Source organism: Euprymna scolopes, chromosome 39, assembly GCF_053919585.1.
Source record: "Euprymna scolopes isolate OS-2025 chromosome 39, ASM5391958v1, whole genome shotgun sequence".
In the NCBI taxonomy this organism is placed as follows: domain Eukaryota; kingdom Metazoa; phylum Mollusca; class Cephalopoda; order Sepiida; family Sepiolidae; genus Euprymna; species Euprymna scolopes.
The window spans coordinates 57,639,471-57,664,435 of NC_136520.1; the positions used below are offsets into that span (position 1 = coordinate 57,639,471).

At 33.8% G+C, this 24,965-nt stretch overlaps 1 protein-coding gene across 1 annotated transcript in view; it reads left to right on the plus strand.

The window, feature by feature from the left end:
* Positions 1–14,708: 14,708 nt before the first annotated feature.
* The window catches only part of LOC145263785 (formimidoyltransferase-cyclodeaminase-like), a 75,502-nt gene continuing 65,245 nt past the window's right edge, over positions 14,709–24,965 (plus strand). The window contains exon 1 of the mRNA XM_080120840.1: positions 14,709–14,870. Within this exon, the coding sequence (XP_079976966.1) occupies positions 14,808–14,870 (63 nt within the window). The 5' untranslated portion in view covers positions 14,709–14,807. The remainder of the gene's footprint in view (positions 14,871–24,965) is intronic.

Sequence of the window (24,965 nt, forward strand, 5' to 3'; positions counted from 1 at the left end):
TTGTTTGATTGAAACAAGTGGCTATTTGTAGCAGCAGGATGTGACCATGTTTATATAGCAATAAACAAGTATTATCAGCTCTTTTTATTGAGCACTATCTAACAACCTCGTTGAATTCATTAGTCCATTACTTTTGAATAAAAAAACCCGAGTACAGAAAATTCTGCATGATGTATGCATTCGTGCGGGAACGAAAATGCAATTTTCTTAAATTTTTATTTTTATTTTTTTTACGAAAATTCATCCAGTAGAACAACTACTATAGTGTTTTTAGTAAAAGAAGTCTATCGCTATCGGCTAAAACAAATTGCAAAAAGGGAGATAACTATGTCTTCTTTATTCGCAATCTTTAAGGTGTTCACATCTAGGGAAAATACAATCTTCCCCCAATTTTCCGTAAAAAATACTTTTAACTATAAATAATTTTCTACTCAATGAATTTTTGTAATTTTTGGATGTATTACTATTTTCGACATAACAACCACGTAGATACTGTTGTTTTTTTGCTATTTTTTTAAATCCGAATTGTTGACTCTATTTTAACAAGCACCTCTGTGTTTGTCATCCTTCTTTGCCATTGCTTTGGTTTGTGTCTACTTTTTGGTTGTACGGTTGATTGGCGCTTTTCGAGCCTAACACATGCAGAAATTTAACTGTAGCGTGAATAGAGACATCTCACTACATAACAGTTGCCTGCTCAACACGATCACAAATAGTGTTCCCTTACGTTTAAATGGCAATATGCCTTGTTTGTGGGGAAAAGGAGTTAGCAAAATAAATAAATAAAATAAAATAAAATAAGCGTAATCGTTTATCGATTGAACCTATTTTGTTTGTTTTCGTTTTTTATCGAATCCAGAGTTATTTCCCTTAGTCCATCATATCATCCTGTTTGTGTAGGTGTGTGTTCGGTTTACATAAGCATTGTATATCTTTAAGTTGTGTGCGTGTGTGCGCATTGGAAAACAATTCAGAATCTTAACTCGTTGTTCTAATGGAGTTAACTATATCTTACTGAAAGTAGTCGAAAACAAATTTGGTAAATTTTCAGATTAGGTCCACCCACCTCAACAACTTTCTTTTAAATGACGACTATGCTGAATACGAAAATCGCATTGAAATTTTGCAGAAATAAGTAGTTATCGAAATATAAAAAGTTGCATTATGCATTGTATTCTTTGGCGGCCATGTTTTACGCGCGTGTGCGCGTGCCATAAACAAATCTACTCATCTCTGCCTGACATTGCACGCGCGTAAAAAAATATGGCCGCCAAAAAATACAATGCATAATACAACTTTTTTATATCTCGATAACTAATTATTTCTGCAAAATTTCAATGCAATTTTCGTAGTCAGCATAGTCGAAAATCTATAAAAGTTGTCATTTAAAAGAAAATTGTGGAGGTGGACCTAATCTAAAAAATACCTTTTTTTTTTTTTTTTTCTTACAATTACTCGAATGTTTTATTTAAGGAAAATTACGAAATCGTTGCATTTTATATCTGCTTGTTATTGACGTTATAAAACTTTGTTACATTATATAAAATCATTTTTTCTTACAATGCTAAGTAAAATAGAGTTGCCTCCCTTAGAACAATGAATTCCAAATTGCCAAATAAATTTTTTGAGCACTTCTGAATTTTTTTTTCACTGACACAATTTCGTTTCAGTTAATTTGGATTTTTGTATAACATATTTCTACGATGTTACGTTATTTTCTTTAAATAAAAAAAAAAAAAGGTCGCAACGACAAAGCGGTTCTTTTTAGTAGACTTATTTGTGAAATCGCCCTCACATCAGCAGCACACACAAAAAAAAAAAAAAAAATGAGATTTTACTTTTTTTAAGACGAGTGCATGTGAAGACCCTGAAAAACGGGACGCAAAGAAAAACAATTAATTTAGAATTTAAAGTGAGTGATCAGTTTATCTTAGCTTGTAAAACTTCTAACAGGTAAACAAATTATTTTACTACTAACCCTTCGTCTCAGTGGCAAAGTCGTACAACCACATGCAATCGCCTAAAAAAGTAGACCTTAGACCCATCCAAAAAACACAATGGATTCATCTTTCATAGTAAAAAAAAAAAATTATAAATGGCTTTAACTGCACTAAAATACTAAACAACTTGGACAAACGCAGACAATGCATGATGGTTCACTACCTCTAAGATAGTGATGCAGCTGATGCACATCCAGTCTCAGCGCCAGTGCGAATACCGTAGAACTTTGAACCAGACTTGAGTTCGACATCAGCTTGAATGGTGTGTAACCATGTTTCCAGCTGACCTCTCAGGTGTCTTCACGAATCTTGGAGTGTTTCTCAAACTATTGCTTCATGTACGAACTCTTCTGGGTTACGGCACAAAGCGTGGCCAAACCAACATAGTTTAGGAAAGGTAATTGTTTTACATTCCCACTAAAATATATCAAAAGAACAAAGGCACAAAAGAAATAACAAACTTTTTTTTAACAATAATAATGAAGAATATTTTATTCATGGCAGGAACTGGCAGGTCGGACTGTGAAAAAGGAAGAAGGAAAAGAAAGTCCTTTTGAGGTCGTCATTGGTAAGCCAGTACTGTGTTGTCCCCAGCTAATAACAGTTGTCTCCAGGTGGAGGCCGTCAATGCTACAGCAAGATGTCTGGTGGACAGGGGACGACGGATGCTAGGCTAAAGGGCCGGTTCTGACTGACTAACCTTCCCTCAAGCCTTTTTAGGAAGCAGATGAATCAATGCAACCTGTTAACTGATAGGTCAGCTTGTGACCAAAGAACTCAGAGGGGGGGCATTGATTCACCAGAGAATATAGGCTCCTCTTTAAATTTAACACCACATGTAGATTTTTTTTTTTTTTTTTTTTACACAGTGGTCACCACTTATCAAGGCCCGGAAGCCACTCAGGGATAAGGGTTATTGCAAGTACGTACATTACATTAGTGTGGAGATTTGATGAAGTGTTTACTTAAGGGGGCGGTTCATTAGGAATTTGTTAACATTGGACTTGAACACATCCAAGTTGTAGTCAGGTGGGAAGCAAGCAGAGGTCCACAGGCGTGCAGTTCTAAGAAAGAAGCTTTGTTCATCGAATCCACGTTTGATTTAGGCACAGATAAAGAGTAGGGGAAATTTTTCACAGTGGATTCGGCTAGATTGGTGTTTTTCGTGAAAGATTGGCGAGGGGGACCAGAGATTGGAGTTCAGACGAGCACCTGCCATGGATATAAAAACAAGCAGTAACATAAATTCCATGCCTGACGAAACCTCATGAGGATAAAATGTGCGAAATTCTCTCTAGCTTAATTGCCATATATATTTTCATGACTTACTACTTACTGCATACATAAACTAGCTGGCTGCCCGGCGTTGCCCGGTCACACAATTTTTTTTTTTTTTTTTTACAAAGGAGTCACCATTTACAAAGGCCCGAGGCCACTCGAGGATAAGGGTTTATAAGCGTACAGTGGTCACTTGGACAATGTCGTAATAATTGTTAGTAGTGGAAATTTGATAAATTGGATTGTTTAAGGGGAACGGCTGATCAAGAACTTGTTTACATTGGACTTGAAGATGACCATATTATAATCAGCCGGAAAGCAGGCAAAAGGAAGAGAGTTCCACAGGCATGCAGTTCTAAGAAAGAAACTTTGTTCATGGAGTCTACAATTAGGTTTAGGCAAAAATAAAAAGTGGGGGAAATCAATCCTCTATTAATTATTATCTATTGCAAAGAATAATTTGCCCAGTGGATGAATTCGCAAAAAAAATTTTGAAAATAATAATGATAATGTCGTTCATCAAATTCTGCCTGTCTTTGTTTACAATATCACGTCAGTTAATATATTTACAACGCTTCATTATCATAACCTATCATACTTTCATAAATCAGAGTCCATTTCTGTAGGCTGTTTTTGAACCCAGTCAACAACGGGTACTTTTGCTAGTATATATATATTTCTTAGAAACTAATAAAGAAAGAGAATGAGAATATAAAAATGCATGTACTAATATATATATATGTATAGATTTATTCATTTATTTAATAAGAGTATACATCCATTTGGGATGTAGGGTAAGTAAGAACTCTTTATACCATGGCATTTTGAAGCCTAATACTTCTCATCAGAAAAGGAAAGATGTTAGGCAACATAATAGGGATTTGTTGAGATGTATATATATACATATATATTGCAATTATACATATATATATATATATATATATATATATATATATATATACATATATATATATATATATACATATATATATATATTTATATATATATATATGTATATACACACGAATATATACATATACATGTATATATATATATGTATATGCATATATATAAATATATATATGTATATATATGCATATATATATATATATGTATATATATATATGTATATATATATATGTATATATATATGTATATATATATATGTATATATATATATGTATATATATATGTATATATATATGTATATATGTATATATATATATATATATATATATATATCTATAAAGTGAACGTGTCTGTCTGTCTGTGTGTGTGTCTGTCTGTCTGTGTACATTTCCCTACGCAATAACTCTGTCAATTTTTAGTCTATAGACTCGAAATTTGAAATACCGGGTACTGAGATTTGGGAAAATCGATGTGACGGGTGTCAGCCAAAAATTTGGCTGTTAAGGGGTCAAATTTCAACGATTTGACCTTTAAGAACTCTACCAAACTCCTCCGACAATTTTGGGTCTAGACACTTGAAATTTTAGATATAGGTTCCTTGAACCTGGATCTAACTTAATAAAGTGATTTGAGCCCGAAACTATAAATTTTAAGGGGTCATAATAGGGGTCAAATTAAAAACAAAATTTACTCTTTTTTTTTTTTTTTTTGCTCAGCATACACCTCCAAACACCCGGGCAACGCCGGGCTGAAATGCTAGTATATATATATATATATATATATATATATATATATATATATATATATATATCCTAGACCTAATTACTGATTCTGTTCTAAATTCTCGATTCCGATACAATCACTAATTGATGAAAAGAATTGAAACTCTATGGATTAAGAAAGCCGTAATATTTCTTTTTTGGGTATCTTGTTGAGCAATAAATTCTTGTAAATTATAATTTACAGTCTTTAATTGTTTTCTTATATTTTCCCAAACGTATACCATACACTTTTGGAGTGATAGATTTCAATTTCACTGACAATGTAAAAATCTATCAATATTTAGAAATTTATCTTTAGTTGCAGCAACTGAATTAAGTTTTAAACAAAATAAGACCAGAAAAAAATTATGATTAAAGGAACCGTTTTTTGGCATCCGAAAATAAGCATGAATATTTTTCCAATCCTTATTTTGATATTCCAAAAAGTTCCAATTTTTTTATTCATGATTGTGATTCCGATAAGTTCTCCCAGGACTAATACACACACACACACACACACACACACACACACACACACACACATATATATATATATATATATATATATATATATATATATATATATATATATTGCCTCTCAAAAAGAACTAAATTCATCCCAACTTGGAAAACTAGCGGACGAATTAATGCCCTTATTAAATAACATGAACGGAACAACAACAGCATTCACCACTCAGCAGCAGCACACAGAAAGGAATAAAAACGTCCGTATACCGATAGGAATAAAAACCCTATTTTCCAGAACAAAAAACTAAAATATGCAGAGCACACATCTCCTTCGCTGAGCAGGCAAGAACCTGCAAACCGTGGTGTAAATGGCCAAAAAACAGAACATCAAAATGTTACCAAGCTTGCGTCCACATTGGTTTCGATTCTAGCAGATGGCACCCAAGTTATATATTTTTATAACTTTTGAAATCATTACTATATGTAACAGAGCCACTGACACCGGTAGCAGCTGCAGCCATATAATATATATGCAAATGATGGAACCAGTGTGCCATGTGATGTCACAATAAAAAGCAAAGCACATGTTCAAGATGTTGGATATCAATGTAGATATGGGTGGCAAGTTTGACTCTTACTTCGCCACCACACAGTCGGACTTTTTCTCTCACGTTGTCACGTCTTCACCTTCTTCCTCCTTTTTCTTCTTTTATACAGACTGCCACTTTGGCGCACACAAAAAATAATTTCTTTTCTTTTAACGAAAACAAAAGTTTATTTTACATTATTTGGTATTTCTTTTTATTTCTTTGTTTCAGGGGATTTATCCAAGTCCCCAACACTATTATAAACGAGTTAACTGATGTTTTTTTTTTCTCTTCATGTTGATATGCAAATAAAGACAGACGTCTCTCCTTCTTCTGTCTGTCTGTGTGTTAAACAGAAAACCATACTATGAAAATTGTAAGAGTTATCTCTCTTGGATTGTGTGAAATGTTAATCTCTGCTTTGTTGATGTGTTCTTTTTCATGCAGTTTGAATAACTTAGAGTTACTTCCCCTGATGTATATTGTGCTGTTTATCTTATTTTTCTAAGACACACACAATAAAAATTTATAAATACATTTGCGCGGGAATTACAGCATTCACCCACACCAAACCTCTTGGGTCAAAAAGCAGGATGCTTAAGGAATGGTTGACGTAGCTGAAAGCACTTTTTTTTTTGTCAAAAATATGAAATTTCTGATCAATCAGGGCTCGATTTAAAAAACTTATTTTTGCAAACCTCTGGGAGCCGCTAAAGAAATATAAAGGGCATGGAGAACTTCTCTCGTCAGCTTTTCTCGCATGTCAAAGAATATTGTTTGACTCTTACTTCGCCACCACACAGTCGGACTTTTTCTCTTACGTTGTCACGTCTTCACCTTCTTCCTCCTTTTTCTTCTTTTATACAGACTGCCACTTTGGCGCACACAAAAAAGTAATTTCTTTTCTTTTAACGAAAACAAAAGTTTATTTTACATTATTTGGTATTTCTTTTTATTTCTTTGTTTCCAAGTCCCCAACACTATTATAAACGAGTTAACTGATGTTTTTTTTTTTCTCTTCATGTTGATATGCAAATAAAGACAGATGTCTCTCCTTCGTCTGTCTGTCTGGTTGCAAGTTAATTCTTTTTTTTACGTCGGTCACAGAGTGAATCCTATTTAAAACAAAGTTTGTTTTATTTGATTCTTAACTTTAATCTTCATAACTAACCATCAAAATTATGCGCTCAGGTTCGTGGAATTGCTTTCATCTGCAAAAGATCTAGCTAATTTGCATATTCTTTTAACATTCATTTTAATTAATTCCCTTTTAGTTTTTTCGATTTTCTTATTTTTAGTTAACTATTACGTGTAATTATATTCATGCAGATATTCTCCATGATGTATACTTGCATAATATTTGCGTAAAAAGTTTATAGTAAACACAAACCTCTTTGTATATATATATTTATGTACGCATATATATATTTGTTTAAAAACTTTTGCCTAACAAACTCCTCTGTCAGTTTTTGGTCTACAGACATGAAACTTAATATATAGGGTATTCGAACCCAGGCAGAACTTCATATCTGGGTTTTAGCCAGGGAAAATCAGTGCAAAAGTGTGAAAATTAGAAAAATGGAATTTGCATGAGTAACGTAATAGCTATTAGTTCATGTTTTAATTTTTAGCCTTACAGCAAACATGTTTTCATAGCTCAGGAATTAACATCAAAGGAAAAAGTAAATTGTAAGATAAACATTTTGGTTTTGATTCCCGGTGATGAGGCACGAGCCATTTTTTTTTTTTTTTTTTTTTTTTTTTTTAAATCATTACTATATATTCGGTCCAATATAATCTATAATATAAATCTCACCTGTCTGTTTAAATGTATGTATATATGTATGTATCTATGTACGTATGCATGTATGTATGTATGTATGTATGTATGTATGTATGTATGTATGTCTTGCAAAAGCTTTCGACAGAGGCGACGGATCCCAACAAGATCGGTATCATTTTGAAGTTTGACGTTTCGGACAACAAATATCGAAAAATTCGTAAAAAATATTAATTCCTTCATCCTAAAAACTCGGCCGTTTTGTACAAGGAGGGGTCGATTTTTTTCGCCGATATTTTAGCAAGTCATCGTCACCATTGGATTGACTTCAGTTAATTTCAACGCTTTCGAATTTCGCTGGCGTCACAAAGATATCGGCTAAGACGTCACATTTCCTTTCACTTTCGGCATGGATTCGAGCCTGCCTGCCTACTATCACTTTTTTTTTTTTTTTTTTTTTTTTTTTTTTTGCCCAATACACACATCCAAACATCCGGGCAACGCTGGGCAACCAAGCTAGTATAATAATAAATAGGAAATCTGCATTAATCAAAATATCATATTTAAGCATATTTTACGACTGGGCAATCCTAGGTGGCCTGTTAGTATATATATATATATATATATATATATATATATATATATATATATATATATATATATATATATATATATATACTAGCTGAAGTACCCGTCGTTGACCGGGTTCAAAAACAGTCTACAGAAAATGGACTGTGATTGATGAAATATGATAGGTTATGAAAAGGAGGGGGTTGTAAAGAGGTTTTGATACTCAAAAATTTTACCCCAAGCAAAATATGATGAAAGTAAAGATAACTTTTGCGAAAATATATTTTTTATATCAACTTTGTTTCGATTCGTAGCCAAGAGTGACCAACAAAATGATGTTTCCTGACAAAGAGAAAATCTTATATATATAATAATATAAATATACAAGAAATAAATGTTACCATAGTCAATAAAAGTTACTTTTATGGTAGAAAAGTTCATTGGGTTGTATTTTTAACTAGTTTGTAAATTTTTTTTTTTTTAATTCACGAACCGGTTTAAAAAAAATCAAAATAGCAGCGACTTTGAAATGGAGAGCCCCGTTTTCAATTTGAAGGAGGAGCACCTGAGCATTCTGCGTTAACAATTTAAGAGAGTTCCGTCAATGTAAGGAATATTTATAAACATATTTTAATGTTTTTCGTTATTTTTGTGCTTGAGGAATTATGGCATGTGTAGTTTATATAAAAATCCATTTAAGTAGTTATCGCCTCAAATTTCGTTTTAATTTCGGTTCGCTAAAATTATTTCAAGTAAAGAGCATTAAAAACTATTTTAAAACAAAAAAAAAACATGAACTGAACTTTTATTGACTATGGTAACATTTATTTCTTGTATATTTATTTTTTCGGGTAGTCGTTGGTTAGCTTTTCTGCTAAACACTCTTACTAAATAATATCGACGAAATATCAAAAAAACAAAGAAACAAAAACAGTTTGGAAAAATAATGAAGCTTTACTTACTTTAGTAAAATAATCCGAAACAGCAAAATGGGATATGAAAAAAGTAAACACGTAATTACTTTAGTTTTTTAAAGCAAAGAATCAATATAAATATGAATAAGAAGAAAATTGCGCCCTTTTCAAGCAGAACAGCTTCGTTTCAGTTTTACAGTATTGAACAGTGTAGTATTGCGCCATCGGATTCAGGGTTGTACTATTGTAATGTAAAGAACACGCACAAAGGGTTGTAATCAACTGAATTCCTTCTAGTACACTGACAAAAAAAGCTTAAACAGATATATAAATAAAAATAAAAACGTTATGTAAATGTTTTTAAAAAGACACATAATCAGGTGAGCAGGATTTTTTCCTTCTTTTGACATGATAACAAGTAACGTTCTTATTTTTTATTATTTATCTATTTATCTATTTTCGAAAGAGTGCCACGTGCAAGTGGAGAAGGAAAAAACAGAGTTATGCGAAATTTGTGTCGAGAATTCCGACTTTTTTTTTGGGGGGGGGGCTTTCACTTTAATAAGAACGTGAATTTATGAGGTGAATTTATTCGACACAATATGATTCAACTCCAAAAAATAAATAAAAGCTAACATGAATTAAGATTAACGTTAAGGTATTATTGTGGACCCTGGCCCCTTTTTAAAATCCTTGTTAAACTTGGTGACATATTTACAATCTACGGAGGTCAGGCGCGAACGAACACCTAATAATTTTATTATACCATATTTCTTCAAACTGAAACATAGTTATCAAAGTATACTTACGCAAATAGATACGAAAAGTTTTTGTTAAAGTTTGTGCCATATTTCCATGGAGTACAGACCCCACAATTTTATCATACCATCCCTATTTAACTTGAAACATACTTATCAAAGTATTCTTATGTACATCTATATCAAAAACCCTTGTAAACGTTTTTTTTTTTTCATTTCCATACTTTGGGGGCCATGCGCGAACGCAGACCCTACAATTTTTATAAACCACCATTCTGCCAGATCAAACATACCCATTCCTGATCCGCGATACATCTTCTATTATTATATGTAATCAGTTTTGTAAAATAGTCAATCATATAGGAGCCTATTCGTGACCAGACACACACACACACACACACACACACACACACACACACACACACAGACGTTCAGCTATATATATATATACAGGGTGACACAAAAAAACGACCCCCAAATCTAATTAGGCCCCGTATCTTAGTGTTTTGTCCGAATTAAATGAAACTTTGGTCATAACTAGTTTATTATATTCAAAACATCACATAAAAACACAAGGGTCTTTGGCCTTTATTTTTCTCCGTTCTACAGCATATGTTGTAGATTGCCTCCATTTAACTTTTGTTTTTTTGGGGTCACTCTGTATATATATATATATATATATATATATATATATAGTCATCCACATACAGTACTTATACGCTAATGGTAATTCGTGTATCACTTCTCAATATGTTCAACTCAAGATAAGGAGCATTATAGTCATCCACATACATTACTGTTTCGCTGTTTCACAGTTCATCAGTGTGGCTAGACAGGCAGCTACCTCAAGCTAGGATCGAAACCCGACCGCCTATATGACAGTCAAGGCTTCTAACCATTGCACTAAATGGCTGCTGCTGTGCAGGCAGTGAATTAACAATGTTTTGACATCGTCCGAATACCTAAGCTCGATTTGTTTACACAAAGAGCATCGCTTAATTCGCTTAATGGTAATTCGTGTATCACTTCCCACTATGCTCAACCTAAGATAGGGAGAATTATAGTCATCCACATACAGTACTGTTTCGCTGTATCACAGCTCATCAGTGCGAGTCTAAGGAATATTTTTAACTTACGGTAATCCCAATTGTGATTTAAATCTGACCTATGTTGAATTTACGTATATAGAAGTAAAATTCATGTCAATTTCAGTGACACAAAAGATAACACTCAGTATATATATATATATATATATATATATATATATATATATATATATATATATATATATATATATATATATATATATATATATATATATATATACACTCTGATGAGTCGTAGACGACGAAACACGTATCAGTGGATAATTACATTTTAAAAATAATATATATACCGCTCCCCATGTGGGGGTACCAAATTGGTTAAAGGGGAGAATTGTTCCCAACTCGCATTTAGGTAAAAATGCACTTTTGTAAATAACTGAATTCATTCAAAACATATCGCTAAAACCAAAAGCAAAAAACAACATCTATATATATATATATATATATATATATATATATATATATATATATATATATATATATATATAGGGGGTTAGAACAGTAGTCTAAAGAGCAGAGTGTATTTTAATGTGATAGTAAAATCACTAATTTAATTAAAATACAAGAAAAGAACAGTGCTCGTTGTAATTCAGATATATAATAAGCTCGATAGGCAAATATCCTAGAGCTACTTTAATATTTAGTAATGTGATTGACAATTTAAAATTCAAATTAGAATTAAAAATCAAACATCTGTTTCATAAGAAGGAACAACAACAAAGTCAACGAAACGATCGTACAAATTATTGACTTTGTTGTTGTTCCTTCTCATGAAACAGATTTTTAATTTCTAATTCTAATTTGAATTTTAAATTATCAATCACATTACTATATATATATATATATATATATATATATATATATATATATATTACTTTTAATTTATAAGCATTTCTGTTCTCTTTCTACTCATGAAAACTCTTTTCATTGATAGCATACATAATTTCTGGGTCAAGGGCAGATAAGAACTGACTACTTAACAAGTGATGTTAGCAAACTTGTAGAAATGACCGTACATTATGAAGTTCATTGCTAAATAAGTGGACGTCATAAACCTTCTAAGCCTTTAATATTTTGCTAGGTTATAAAACAGTTCTGTTCAGGAAACATAAGTAAAGCCAATCAATCATGTAGATATTAATAAGTTAGAAATATACACAAAGTGACGCCAACCTACACACACCCAAAAAATGTCAAGGTGGAGTCGTTATTAAAATTCATAATCCTTTCCGTAATCCAACCATATTTGATACAAATAAACTTCAGTCTATAACTGACTTGTCCACCAAGTTTCGTTTATAAATGTCCAACAGTCTTTGTTTTATCGCTGTTGAATGCAGGGACCCTTTGAATATTGTCGTATGAGTAGAGAATTGAACTGAACGAATTTTATACTCACCGGATCTTAACCTCCTAAAAAATAATGCAAATCAAAATAAAAAAAATTCCAGACCATTTAAAAAATAATGACGATCATCACAGCTCAAATTCAGGCAACTATACGCCTGTGGAACCCTCTTCTATTTGCCTCTTTCCTGGTTGACTACAACTTAGTTGTCTTCAAGTCCAACATAAACAAATTCTTGCTGAACCGTCCCCTTAATCCAAATTAATACAATTTTCCAAATACCCATTACTAACGATTACAATATTATCTCATTGACTACTGTACACTTGATAACCTTTATCCTCGAGTGGCCTCCGGGCCTTGATAAGTGGTGACTCCTAGGTAAAAAAAAATAAGTGCCAAGAGAGAAAGTGTCCGACTTGGTTATAACTAGCAGGCTGCCCGACGTCACTTGAAGAATCTTTCATTTTTGCCCCCCCCCATTCATACATGACGTCACACATACGTCGTTTTCAAGTCCATAGGGAATGAACACCCCCCCACACACACACACAAAGTTACCTTTATATAACAGTAAAGATAAAGATAGGGATTTTGTATGTTGCATCCATATGTGCGTAAAAGACGTATAGAGTGACCCATCAAAAAATGCCACCCATGGAACCGTTAATAAAATCGCAATCCAATACTGAAATTAACTAGCGGTCGTTAAGAAGTTCGAGGCAAATGAAGAGATGTTGTGAAGGATAGATACATCTTGAGTTACGCTGATTTAAAAAAATAAAATAATACCAACTTTGTGGGTGTTTGTTGTGTATTTTTCAAGTTTCGGCTGGACATGCAATCAAACATTTGCCCTTTATATGATAGATAACCGCCCCTCCCCTTCCCAAATGCAACCTACGGAGCCGTTAATAAAATTTGGGAATCCTTTCTGTAACCCTACCGCATTTGATACACATAAAAATCACTCTTTGACTGACTTATCCACCAAGTTGCACACACGAATGTCCAACAACTTGTCAACCAAGGGAACAGTTTATCAAACTCATATGCGTAGAATGATGACGTATGAAAGTAAAATCTATTTGATACAAATATATGTCAGCCAGTGTCTGACTTGCCCACCAAGTTTCAGTCATAAATGTCCAACAACATACAAGTTGCTTTCAATAAGTTTCCAGACTTTTTTGTATGGGCACTTTTATTGATAGTACACGCATAAAACTCTACTCCCTTCAAAGTAATCTCCTCCGGCTGCAACACACTTGTTGTACCATTCCAACAACATCTGGAAGGCACCATGGAAGTCCTCTTTTGTGAGTGTGTCAATGGCCCTCATCACAGCCTTTTTCATCTCCTCAATTATCTCATAATATCAGCCTCTAAGATTTTCCTTGAGCTTAGAAAACAACCAAAAGTCACAGGGAGCAAGGTCTGGACTATAGGGAGGGTGAGAAACTGTCTTGATGCTCATCTTGGTCAAATAGTCTGTGATTTCTAAACACCCTTGGGACAAACTGTGAAAATCTTCCACATCTTCAGTTCCTTACGAATAATTGTGTGGACAGTTTCCACACTGGCATCAAACTGTGAACTTATTGTCTCTATAGAAACACGACGGTCCTTATCTATGAAATTCTTTATTTGGCCAATCAACTTTAGCGTTCTGACTTCCTTACTCCTCCCACACCTCTTTTCATCACTCATAGACTCCCTGCCTTCTTTTAATCTCTTATGCTACTCAAAAACTGATGCTCGATTCATGCAAGATGGTCCAAAAGCAGTCTGAAGTATTCCATCCGTTTCTGTGGCATTTTTCCCCATGTTTAAAACAGAATTTTATTGCATACCTATTAGCTTCGAGACTCTTTTTTTTTTCTTTGACCTTGTCTAAGAGTGAAAGATTAGTGGTAGACACACCAGCACAGATGTGGCAACGATACTCAATTTCCCTATCTTTAATTCTTGTAGCTCATGCTTCTGAATTAATGCGTCGAGACCAGACATTGAAGTCCATTTTTATGTGCTGATTGTCGCCAACAATTATCTGTGAAAACATATCTGCCCTACTTAAGTCTTTTTTTTTGTTTTTGTTTTTGTTTTTTGTATTTATTATATCAGTAATTTAAGAAATTGGTGTTGTTTCTTTTGTCTGTTTGTTTTTGTTTGTTTTTTATGTTTGTTTGTTTGTTTTTTTCAACACTCACAAAAAAATCATAGCCTCGTTTAGATAACAACAACAACAACAACAACAACAACAACCCATTCCGATTTTCTTAATTTCACTTCGTACAATCTTGACTACACGATTTGAAGTAAAAAATAATGTCGACTCAGGACAAAATTATCGAATGCGTACCCAACTTTTCGGAAGGAGTGGATAAAAAGGTTTGTGTCAGGTTACGAGTTTTTCGTCTTTAATTTTGATTTAAACATCGGTTTTTCTACTTTAAATATACTTTTTCTTTTCTTTTTTTTTTAAGTGTTTGTTAAGTTAGAGTCGACAGATTGATTTTAAATGTACCGTTTCAAGATAAAACAATGGTGCTAGTGAATTTATTGTTCCGCGCTATTTTTTTAAATAGTATTTAAGTTTAATTAAAGTTTTGTGATATCTGTTTTTATTAAAAATAATAACGTTATGAAAATTAAAATATAACAAAAACATTTATTTTTATTTCAAGGGTAGCATTATATACATTTTGTGCTTCCGTAACGGGGTGGACAGACAGTAACGCCACCTATAGTCAAACCGAGGAAACAGGCTCTCTCTTTCTTTATGATTGCCGAGTACCAAAACAATATTACGTACTTAATTGTCATGTCGAAAATAGTAATGTATCCAAAAATTATGAAAATTCATCAAGTAGAACAAACTGCTGTTGTGTTTTTAGTATTAAAAAAAAAGTCTATCAGTAGAGACAACAAATATTGCAGCCAATATATAAAATATTCCTTTCGGAGTTATGTCCCCTGCATGTAGACTGCTACAGTCTACTATATAATTTCTCGAAAAATGCGATTTTACCTAAATTTCCATAAAAATGACTTTTAACTATAAATAACATTCTACTCGATGACTTTTCGTGATTTTTGGATATATTACTATTTTCGGCATTTAAGTAGTTAATCTTGTTTTTGCTTTAAACGCCACATTTAAAAAAAAATCGATCTGTCGACTTTATCTTAACAATCACCTTTTTTTCAGCCTATTGTCCTCATGGACGGTAATATATCTCTACAGCGTTTTGACCGAATGTTTCCTTGGGCCTTCTTTAGATGTATTTAAATATGTTTTTTTTATTATTGTTTGTATCTGTTGATTTGTTTGTGTGTGTGTGTGTGTGTGTGTGTGTGTGTGTGTGTGTGTGTGTGCGTGTGTGTGTGTGTGTGTGAGAGAGAGAGAGAGAGAGAGTGAGTGAGTGAGTGAGTGAGTGAGTGAAAATCGCTCCAGACAAGGCATGAAACAATTTGATGTAAGAAGTAAAAAAAAAAAAAAAAGTACTTCAAGGTTAAAACTTGCCAACGATAAGTGTTAGATGGAATAGATTCTAACCCAGAGAACAGCAATTTTTCCCTCTTTGTCAGAAACATCGCTCCAGGAATGTAAGAACTAAAGGACGAAATAAGCAAAGTGAGTGTTACATGGCTCTTACAAAGGTCTATGTTAAGTATTAAGCTGCTTTGTTGTTGCTATCGTTTATATGGTATATTACTACTAAACAATGGGTTATTAATACGCGGGGTTGGATATAAACGAAGAATACCACAAATTGAAAAATGAGACTTACACAGGATACGAACCTCTTCTGGGGGTGCAGGTTAGAATCCGAGGACTAAATAATCACTTGTTTAGTAATAATATTCACACAACCAATAGCATCAACCAAAAACGTAACGTAAGATACGGTTGAATGCCTACTGGAGAGAACCTGAATGCCTACTGGAAAAAACTTGAATATCTACTAGATACTATCCTCGAGTGTCCTAGGCCTCTCTGTACAGAGATTTGTCAGAGGCTCTTACACGAGGATACTTCTCATCGGAAGTAAACTCTGGCCAAAGATTAAAATCATGGCAGACTGTCTCTTCAAGCCATCCAGCATGTTCCTCAGATTGAGAACAGATATATCCCGTCTATTTATAGAGGGCAGCTTCTAATACTAAATAAGAAGCCATGGACAATGAGGAATTAACTAATTAATAAAAAATGAGTAAAAATAAAACTACATACTGGCAGGCCGGCAACCGGGATAAAAAGGGTCCCTCAACTTGTTTATGCACCAGGCAGGAAGAGGTAAGTAATGGTGTAAATCTTCTCTCCTCTGGAAGTGACGTGATAGTTATAACAGAGACTAACTAGGGTCAGCCATCAGGCCTCGATGAAAAAGGCCCTGACGCCCTATAACCATAAAAAAAAAAAATCATCAGAGGGTTAAAAACCCAACCATGATAAATTGCAGAAAGGAATTTTTCCTATTGTTTTGCAACCACTGTTCAAGAATTGAGAAATGGAGCAAAACTTCAAATGCGATCCTTACAGAGAAGATTAAAAAAAAACAAAAAAAAAAACCTAACTTCCCAGAAGATCGGGAATAAATTTAAAATATGAAAAAACATAATTACGAAGAATTAATAATTTTTACGTCAGCATCCTCATCATTATATTCGGTTTAACGTCTGTTTTACATGTTTGCATATGTTAGACGGCTTTCAGAAATTGACTTCCAAACTAATTTATCTCTGGCCAGGTCTTATCCATCTTTCTCTCATGTCATCCTTACCATTACATCTTATGTTTTCCTTGGCTTTCTCCTGCCAGTTGACTCTGCTACCTCAACTGTTCTACATCTATTTTAATCTAAGTAATTCTCATCCATTCTTTCAATGTGACCATACCATTAAAGTCTCCTGCTTAGCATACATCTATCTTTGACGCTAAGCAGCGTTCTCAGTTTGAGTGGCATCTCTGTGGAACCAGCTACTGGAAGAGGTCGTAAGCCAGCTCACACTACAAGGTTTCAAGGCAGTTTTGGACAGACGCTGGTCAGACCATCACGGTTTTCCTCCTTGTATAGTTTTTTTTTTTTTTTTTGTACATGACCCCCGAAATTCTCACTGATTTTTTTCCCCTTGTAAATAGCAATCGCTTGTGTGGTTATTTTTTGCCAATTACATGAATGAAATTTCATCCTCTTTTCAGCCCATCAAGTCCAAGGTATTCCCTTATGAACTGAACCAACTCACTTGTTCTATATCTACTAACCCAGGGGTCCTCAACCTTGCTTTGCCTATGCACTTCTTTCCCCACTCGTAAGACTGTCATCCTACCCCCATTTCCGGTCCTTTCCAAGATTGTCTATCTCAAAAAGTGCACTGCTTTGCTATTTCAAGTACTAAGACATATGACAAACGAAGCTTCAGTAACCTTTTGGTTTTCTTCTTTAAAATCTTCTGTTGAAAATAGCTTCATCTTTTTGAAAGCATTCCTATGGTGTTCCAAAAAAGAAATGTTGTTCTTGTCTTTGTGATGAGGATGAACATTTTGCAAATGTTGTTTCATCTTTGCTGATTTCATAGAATCATTTGTCAAAACTTTACAACAAATAACACACTGGGGTTTTTCTTCTCCATTTATGATGATGGATGGGAATCCATATTCAATCTATGAATGATCGTATTTTCTTTTTTTGTTACTCATCATGGGCTCCGAATTCTGTAAATAAAAAACAAGAAAAAGTTAAAACTATAAATGGGTTGAAAATTCACCCCCTGAGAACCCAAAATTCACCGCTAGGGGTGAATTTCACTCTCATTGAGAACCTATGTATTAACCCAAGAACTCTCATCCATTCTTTCAATGTGACCATACCATCAAAGTCTCCCTCACTTCCGATTCCAATTCTGATACCCCCAAAAGTTCCGTTTTTTTTTTTTTTTAATTCTTGATTCCGATTAACCACCCCAATGCTACTTCTGAAAAACAACAATAGCTTCACCATCTAAATATTCTTTGTTCACATCCAAGTTCCTATCCACTTTCATTATAACACTTCTGGCACACAACCTGGCTATACCTCACCCTCAAACCACCAGTAATTCAACTGCACTTCGACCCACTAGTTACAGGTACCACAAAATATTGAATTGAACCTGATTCCCGTTTAACAAATTGCGCAGGAGAACTATCTTCTTTCTGAGAGCTTTCCAACACTACAACCACTGATCATCACTTTGGTCATGGTAACATCTTTTTTTTATGGAAATCGCTCCAGACATGACATGAAGCCACTTTGTCACATGTTGAGACTGTGCACACACACACACACACACACACACACACACAGGTGATCTGCAGGTTAAAAGCACCAGGTGATGATATAGACCTGTCAAAACTGATGCTGCTAGAGGTGAATGGGTCAAGTTGTTGACCTAACAGCTGCCTGGTTAAACACTTGCGAGAGAACAGGTTGATATAAACAAGCGAGGCAGAAGAGAAGTGAGTTAGTCAAAAAAGTGACAGTAACCACGAGTCATCGCTGAAATCCACCCACCTCCTGCTCTCTCCCCTCCTATCTACCGATTGAAGTGCGCAACATGAAGCAAGAAATAAAGTAATATTTTATATTTTTCTAACAAGCGATTTTGTCGTTACGAGGCCTTTTTTCTTGACTGACAAGAAACTACTATTTGTTCAAGCCAGCTACATCACATCTAGGAGCTAAAAATTATATATATTTCAAGGTCAAAAGACTTGTCAACAATAAGTATTAGATGAAATATATTTTGATCTAGAAAACAGCAATTCTTTCCTCTTTGTCAGTAACATCATTCCTGGAATGTGAGGACTAAAGGACAAAATGAGGGAAGAATTCCCCCAAGTCTTTAACTTAACAAGTAGGTATTCCATTGTTTCATAAATAGACAAGTACTATATCATCAGCATACAGCATCTTTACCAGACAACCAACCGTACAAAAGTAGTTTTCGAAGGCAGTTAGCGAAAATTAAGTTTTGCTAAATTCGCCAAAGGTTTCCAGTTATCAAAAAAAGATTTATCTCCCTTTCGTTAAAATTAGAACTCTTCAGTTTCTTTTTTTCTTTCTTTTTTTTTTTTTTTGCAAAACTAAATTTTTGCTTATTGTCTTCAAAAATTATTTTTTTCATTAATAATTAATTTTCTACCTAATCTTTTTTCGTAATTTTTGGATATGTTCATTACTGTGACATAACAATTCAGTAAATACTATTGGTTTCACTTGGGATTCAATATTTCAATTTTAGAATTTTGCTACAATAATGAAGCAGAACCATAATATATACCTTAAAGGAAGAAAAAGCTCCAAGGGAGTGAGTGCCTACCAATAAAATATATGGTTAAAAAGCAACAACAATATCATGACATATATATATATATATATATATATATATATATATATATATATATATATATATATTAATAGGATAGCGTGTTATTTATTTTGTGTGTCACGCTTACATCTGAGTGACTGTCGTTAAATTGTTATGACCTCCATTTCTTGTAATAAATAATTTTACCAAGAATTTTTCATAAATTTTGGTTTTGGTTTCGATTATAGCTGATGGCACTCTTGTAATCTATTTTTTTGGTCCCCCAATTTATCGGAGAGGGACCTATGTTTTCAGTGGCATCTGAGCTTCCGTGCATCCATGCATCCGTTAGTTCGGACTATTGCCAGATAACGGTCCATTAGCTTTTCCTGAAATTTTGCCAAAAATTGTATTTCATTAAATAGATATGCACAGTAAAATAATTTTTTTTTTTTAATTCCCATTGCATCCCCAGGGACTCAAAAGAGGTCAAAAATGCCCCAAAATGGCTAAAAATGATAGATTTTGCCCCATAACTCTTGCTCTATCCATTAGATTTTTTTGAAACTTGGACAAAATGTGGAGCCCATTGTTTTTACTATAAATCTAGTATGGGTGACCATGGCAAAATTCTGCTTCACATCCCTGAGGACTTTCAGTGCTTAAAATACCTCTTTTAGTGGCTCTTTTTTCATATTTCTCAATAAAAACTTGATACATCTGACTATATAGTTGTTTTTCACGGTGTCAACTCAAATATATATGTGTTAAGCCCTGAACTGCACCGTTATCCATTTACACTGGGATTCGGAATCCCCAGGGGCTCAAAAGAGGTCAAAAATTCCCCAAAATGGCCAAAAATGACACTTTTTGCCCTATAGCGTTTGATCTATCCATTAGATTTTCCTTAAACTTAGCAAAAATATGGAGGCCATTGTTTTTAATATAAATTCAGTATGAGTGACCCTGGCAAAATTCTCGTTTGCATTCCTCTGGGACTTTTAGGACTAAACAAAACGTGCCTTTTTGGAGCTCTTTATTTCATATTACTCAAAAACTTGATATGCATGTCTATATAGTAGTTTTCCATGTTGCTGAATTACGATATGCATGTCTTAAGGCGTGAAACTGCATTGCTTGTCCGTTTTCACTGGGATTCAGCATTCCTGGGAGCTCAAAAGGGGTCACAAATACCCCAAAATTGCAAAAAAATGACACTTACACTTTTACCCCATTCATTAGATTTTTCTCAAACTTGGTGAAAATGTGAAGGCAACGTTGGCCCTTCACACTTCTCACATTCATCATTTTTTCACTATTTTTTGTGGCGTCATTTCACATGCAGCACAAGGAGAGGACCCTGCATGTGAGGCTAGTTTATAAATAATTTTATCCAGAATTTTTCATAAGTTTTAGTTTCAGTTTCGATTCAAGCTGATACACCCAAGTCATATGGATACATTTTTTTATTTTAAAAATTCAACTTTATATATATATATAGATCGATAGAACATTAACTCTATAATAATATATATGAAGTCTGCAAGAATTAAAATATCATATTTAAGCGTACTTTATGACCGGGCTACGCTGAACGTCCCTAGTAGCTTAGATAAATACTTTTGCAGTTTTAACAAAAGAGCTGCAAAAATATAAGAGCGTCTCCATTTATGTTGAACATCTACAGAATGCCAACATCAATATATTACATATGAATGAGTCCCCTGTGGAATTACAGTATTGCATAATTTCACAAGCAAGTACTAAATCATCGGCATACAATATCCTTCTGAATGACACATACAAAACCTGATGGACAATGCTTTTAAGTCATAAATGAAAAGCAATAAATTCAATACAGAATCCTTATGTACTACTAAATGTTTCACTAAAATGAACTGTTAATTCTAACATATTTTTTTTTTACAAAGGAGTCACCACTTATCAAGGCCCGGAGGCTACTCGAGGATAAGGGTTATTGAGTGTACAGTAGCCAATGGGATAATTTCTTAGTAATCGTTTGTAATGGAAACTTGGTATATCGGATTATTTAAGGGGATGGCTCATCAAAAATTTGTTTACATTGGACTTGAAGACAACTAAATTGTAGTCAGCTGGAAAACAGACAAGTGGAAGAGAGTTCCACAGGCATGCAGTTCTAAGAAAGAAGCTTTATTCATGGAATCTACGTTTCGGTTTAAGTACAGACGAAGAGTGGGGAAAATTATTGACAGTGGTTTCAGCTAGATGGGTGTTTTTCGTGAAAATTTGGCGAGAGGGGACCATAGATTGGAGCTCAGACGAGCACTTGCCATGGTAATAACGATAAAGCAGAGACAGGCTCACAGCATCTCTTTTGTGGGAGAAAGGGGTTGCACAGAAGAGAAAAGAGCATCCCCTAGTAGGCTACGAAGTCTATTTTGAAGTCTGTCAAGGCAGGATAAGCTGCTTCTAGCAGCCTCTGCCCAGATGTGGAAAAACTACTCCATCATTGGACGTACTTGGCTCATATATAGATAGAGAATTGCATCAGCAGTGAGATATCTACTGGAGCGGTAGAAGGATCCCACCATATTTCCATATCTCTTTTATTAGTCAACAGTGGTAACGCTATGCTGATTAGTGATGACAGAAGTTCCCTGAACTCACTGCATCCACACCTACAATGAGACTAGCAACTTTATGGAAAATACTTTTCAGATTATCTTCACACGACTGACCTTTAGTGTCACTTGGAGTAAATCTGTTGATATCAGAAACAATCGTTTTAAGTTGTTAAGTAGTAACTACTTATCTTCACTTATCCAGAAAAGATGTGACTTATCTTTGAAATTGTGCGAGTTATCTTTTATATAAGAAGAAGAATAATGAATATATATATGTGTGTGTATATATATATATATGTGTGTGTACATATATATGTGTGTCTGTATGTGTGTGCATATATATGTGTGTGTGTGTGTATGTGTGTGCATGTATATATGTGGGTGTGTGTATGTGTGTGCATATGTGGGTGTGTGTATGTGTGTGCATATATATGTGTGTGTGTGTGTATGTGTGTGCATATATATGTGTGTGTGTGTGTATGTGTGTGCATATATATATACGTGTGTGTGTATAGGTGTGTGCATATATATATATATGTGTGTGTATATATGTGTGTGCATATATATATATATATATATATGTGTGTGTGTGTATGCGTGTGCATATATATATATATCCGATTTATGACCATAAAGCGGAAGACCATTACCCGCATTAAGCTGGTCTGCAGTTTAATTTGTTGCTGGCTATCTTGCTCTTGCTTGTTGCTGGATCTCAACATTTTGAACCGAGAGAGAGACTTAGCTGTCGTACAAAGCTAAGACTCTGTAACATCAGGCATTTAGGCTCATGGATTTTAAATGTCTGAGGGAGTGGCACTCGTCTGACAAGACGTTGTAATCATCAATCATCATATATATATGCATATGTATATATGTGTATGTATATATATATGCGTGTGTGTATGTGTGTGCGTATATATATATATGTGAGTGTGTGTGTGTATATATATATATATATATATATATATGTATGTATATATATTACGTATCTCGGTCTGCGCATCATAGCAAGATATTACTATATTTACATCGTAGCAAGATATGACTATATTCACAGAAAAATCATGTATATATATATATATATATATATATATATATATATATACAGTCCTGGTGAAAATCATAAGACCACTTAAGAAAGTAAAGGTTTATGCATACTATCGAACTTTTAATCAAACAAACGGTTGAAACCATTGCCAAAAGGGAAAATATGATGGAAAAAATTAAATCTGCTTCATTCGAAACCTTAACTCAGATCTAATAATTATTTTTTATAAACAAACATTTTTACTTGGTCAAAATGATAAGACCACTGATAATCTATCTAACAAAAGGTAATTATAAATTACTAAAAAGGGTCTCAGTATTTAGTATAGCCTCCATTATTACGAATTCAAAAATTCTCTTCAGCATGCTTGCGACTAATTTTTTATCAGTTGCAAAGGAATTTTATCCCATGTACTGAAAATTGAATCAGAAAGTTCCTTTATCGAATCATACTGGGTTCCATCCTTGAACACTTCTTTTGCCATCCATCCTCAAAGATTTTTAATGGGAGAACATGCTGGATGATCTAACAATTCTATATTATTTGAAGAATTTGCCGGCCTTTCACTACTTGCAACTTTAAGGTCCCAGCTGACGAGAAAGCACCCCAGATCATTAAAGACCCTCCTCCACTATGCCAAGTTGAAAAAGTCTCTTTGGGCAAATTTTTATCATGCCAATAGTGTTGAAATCCATCTGGACCATCTAGATTAAACTTTTTCTCATCAGAGAAAATTACATTTTCCCACTTCTCTTCATCCCAAGTCTGGTATTTGGCGGCATATTTAAGTTGATTAGTTTTGTGCTGTTCAAGAAGACGTGATTTCTGCAGTCGCTTTAAATGATTGAAACCCTTCATTTTCAGATGCCTTCTGATGGTTTTAAGACTACATTCTGCTGCTGTTTGGCTTTTCAATCAACTTGAGCTCATACTGGAGTTTTTTTTTAAACTTCTTCTGATACGGCGATCCAGTGATGGGGTTATTTTTTTTTTTTTTTGGTCGACCTGGACTCTTTTTGTGCTCATATTGATCTGGATTTCTTAAAACATTTGTGATGACAGTTTTGCTACGATTCACTTCGTTTGCAATGGATCTATGAGAGAGTCCACCCCTATTAAGCTCAAAGATCCTTCCTCTCTCAAACTCTGATAATGGTTTCTCTTTTGCCATTTATAATTTAGTAAGATGTTTTTTATCCACTAACAAGTTGCTTTTAGTAACATAGAAAGATTTTCGTATTCATTTTTTCAAAAGTAGCCGATTTTATTAAAGTGGTCTTATCATTTTGACCAGGTGAAAATGTTTGTTTTTTTTTAAATAATTATTAGATCAGGGTAAAGGTTTCGAATGAAGCAGATTTTATTTTTTTCCATCATATTTTCCCTTTTGGCAATGGTTTCAACCATTTGTTTGATTAAAAATTCGATATTATGCGTAAACGCTTACTTTAAGTAGTCTTATGATTTTGACCAGGA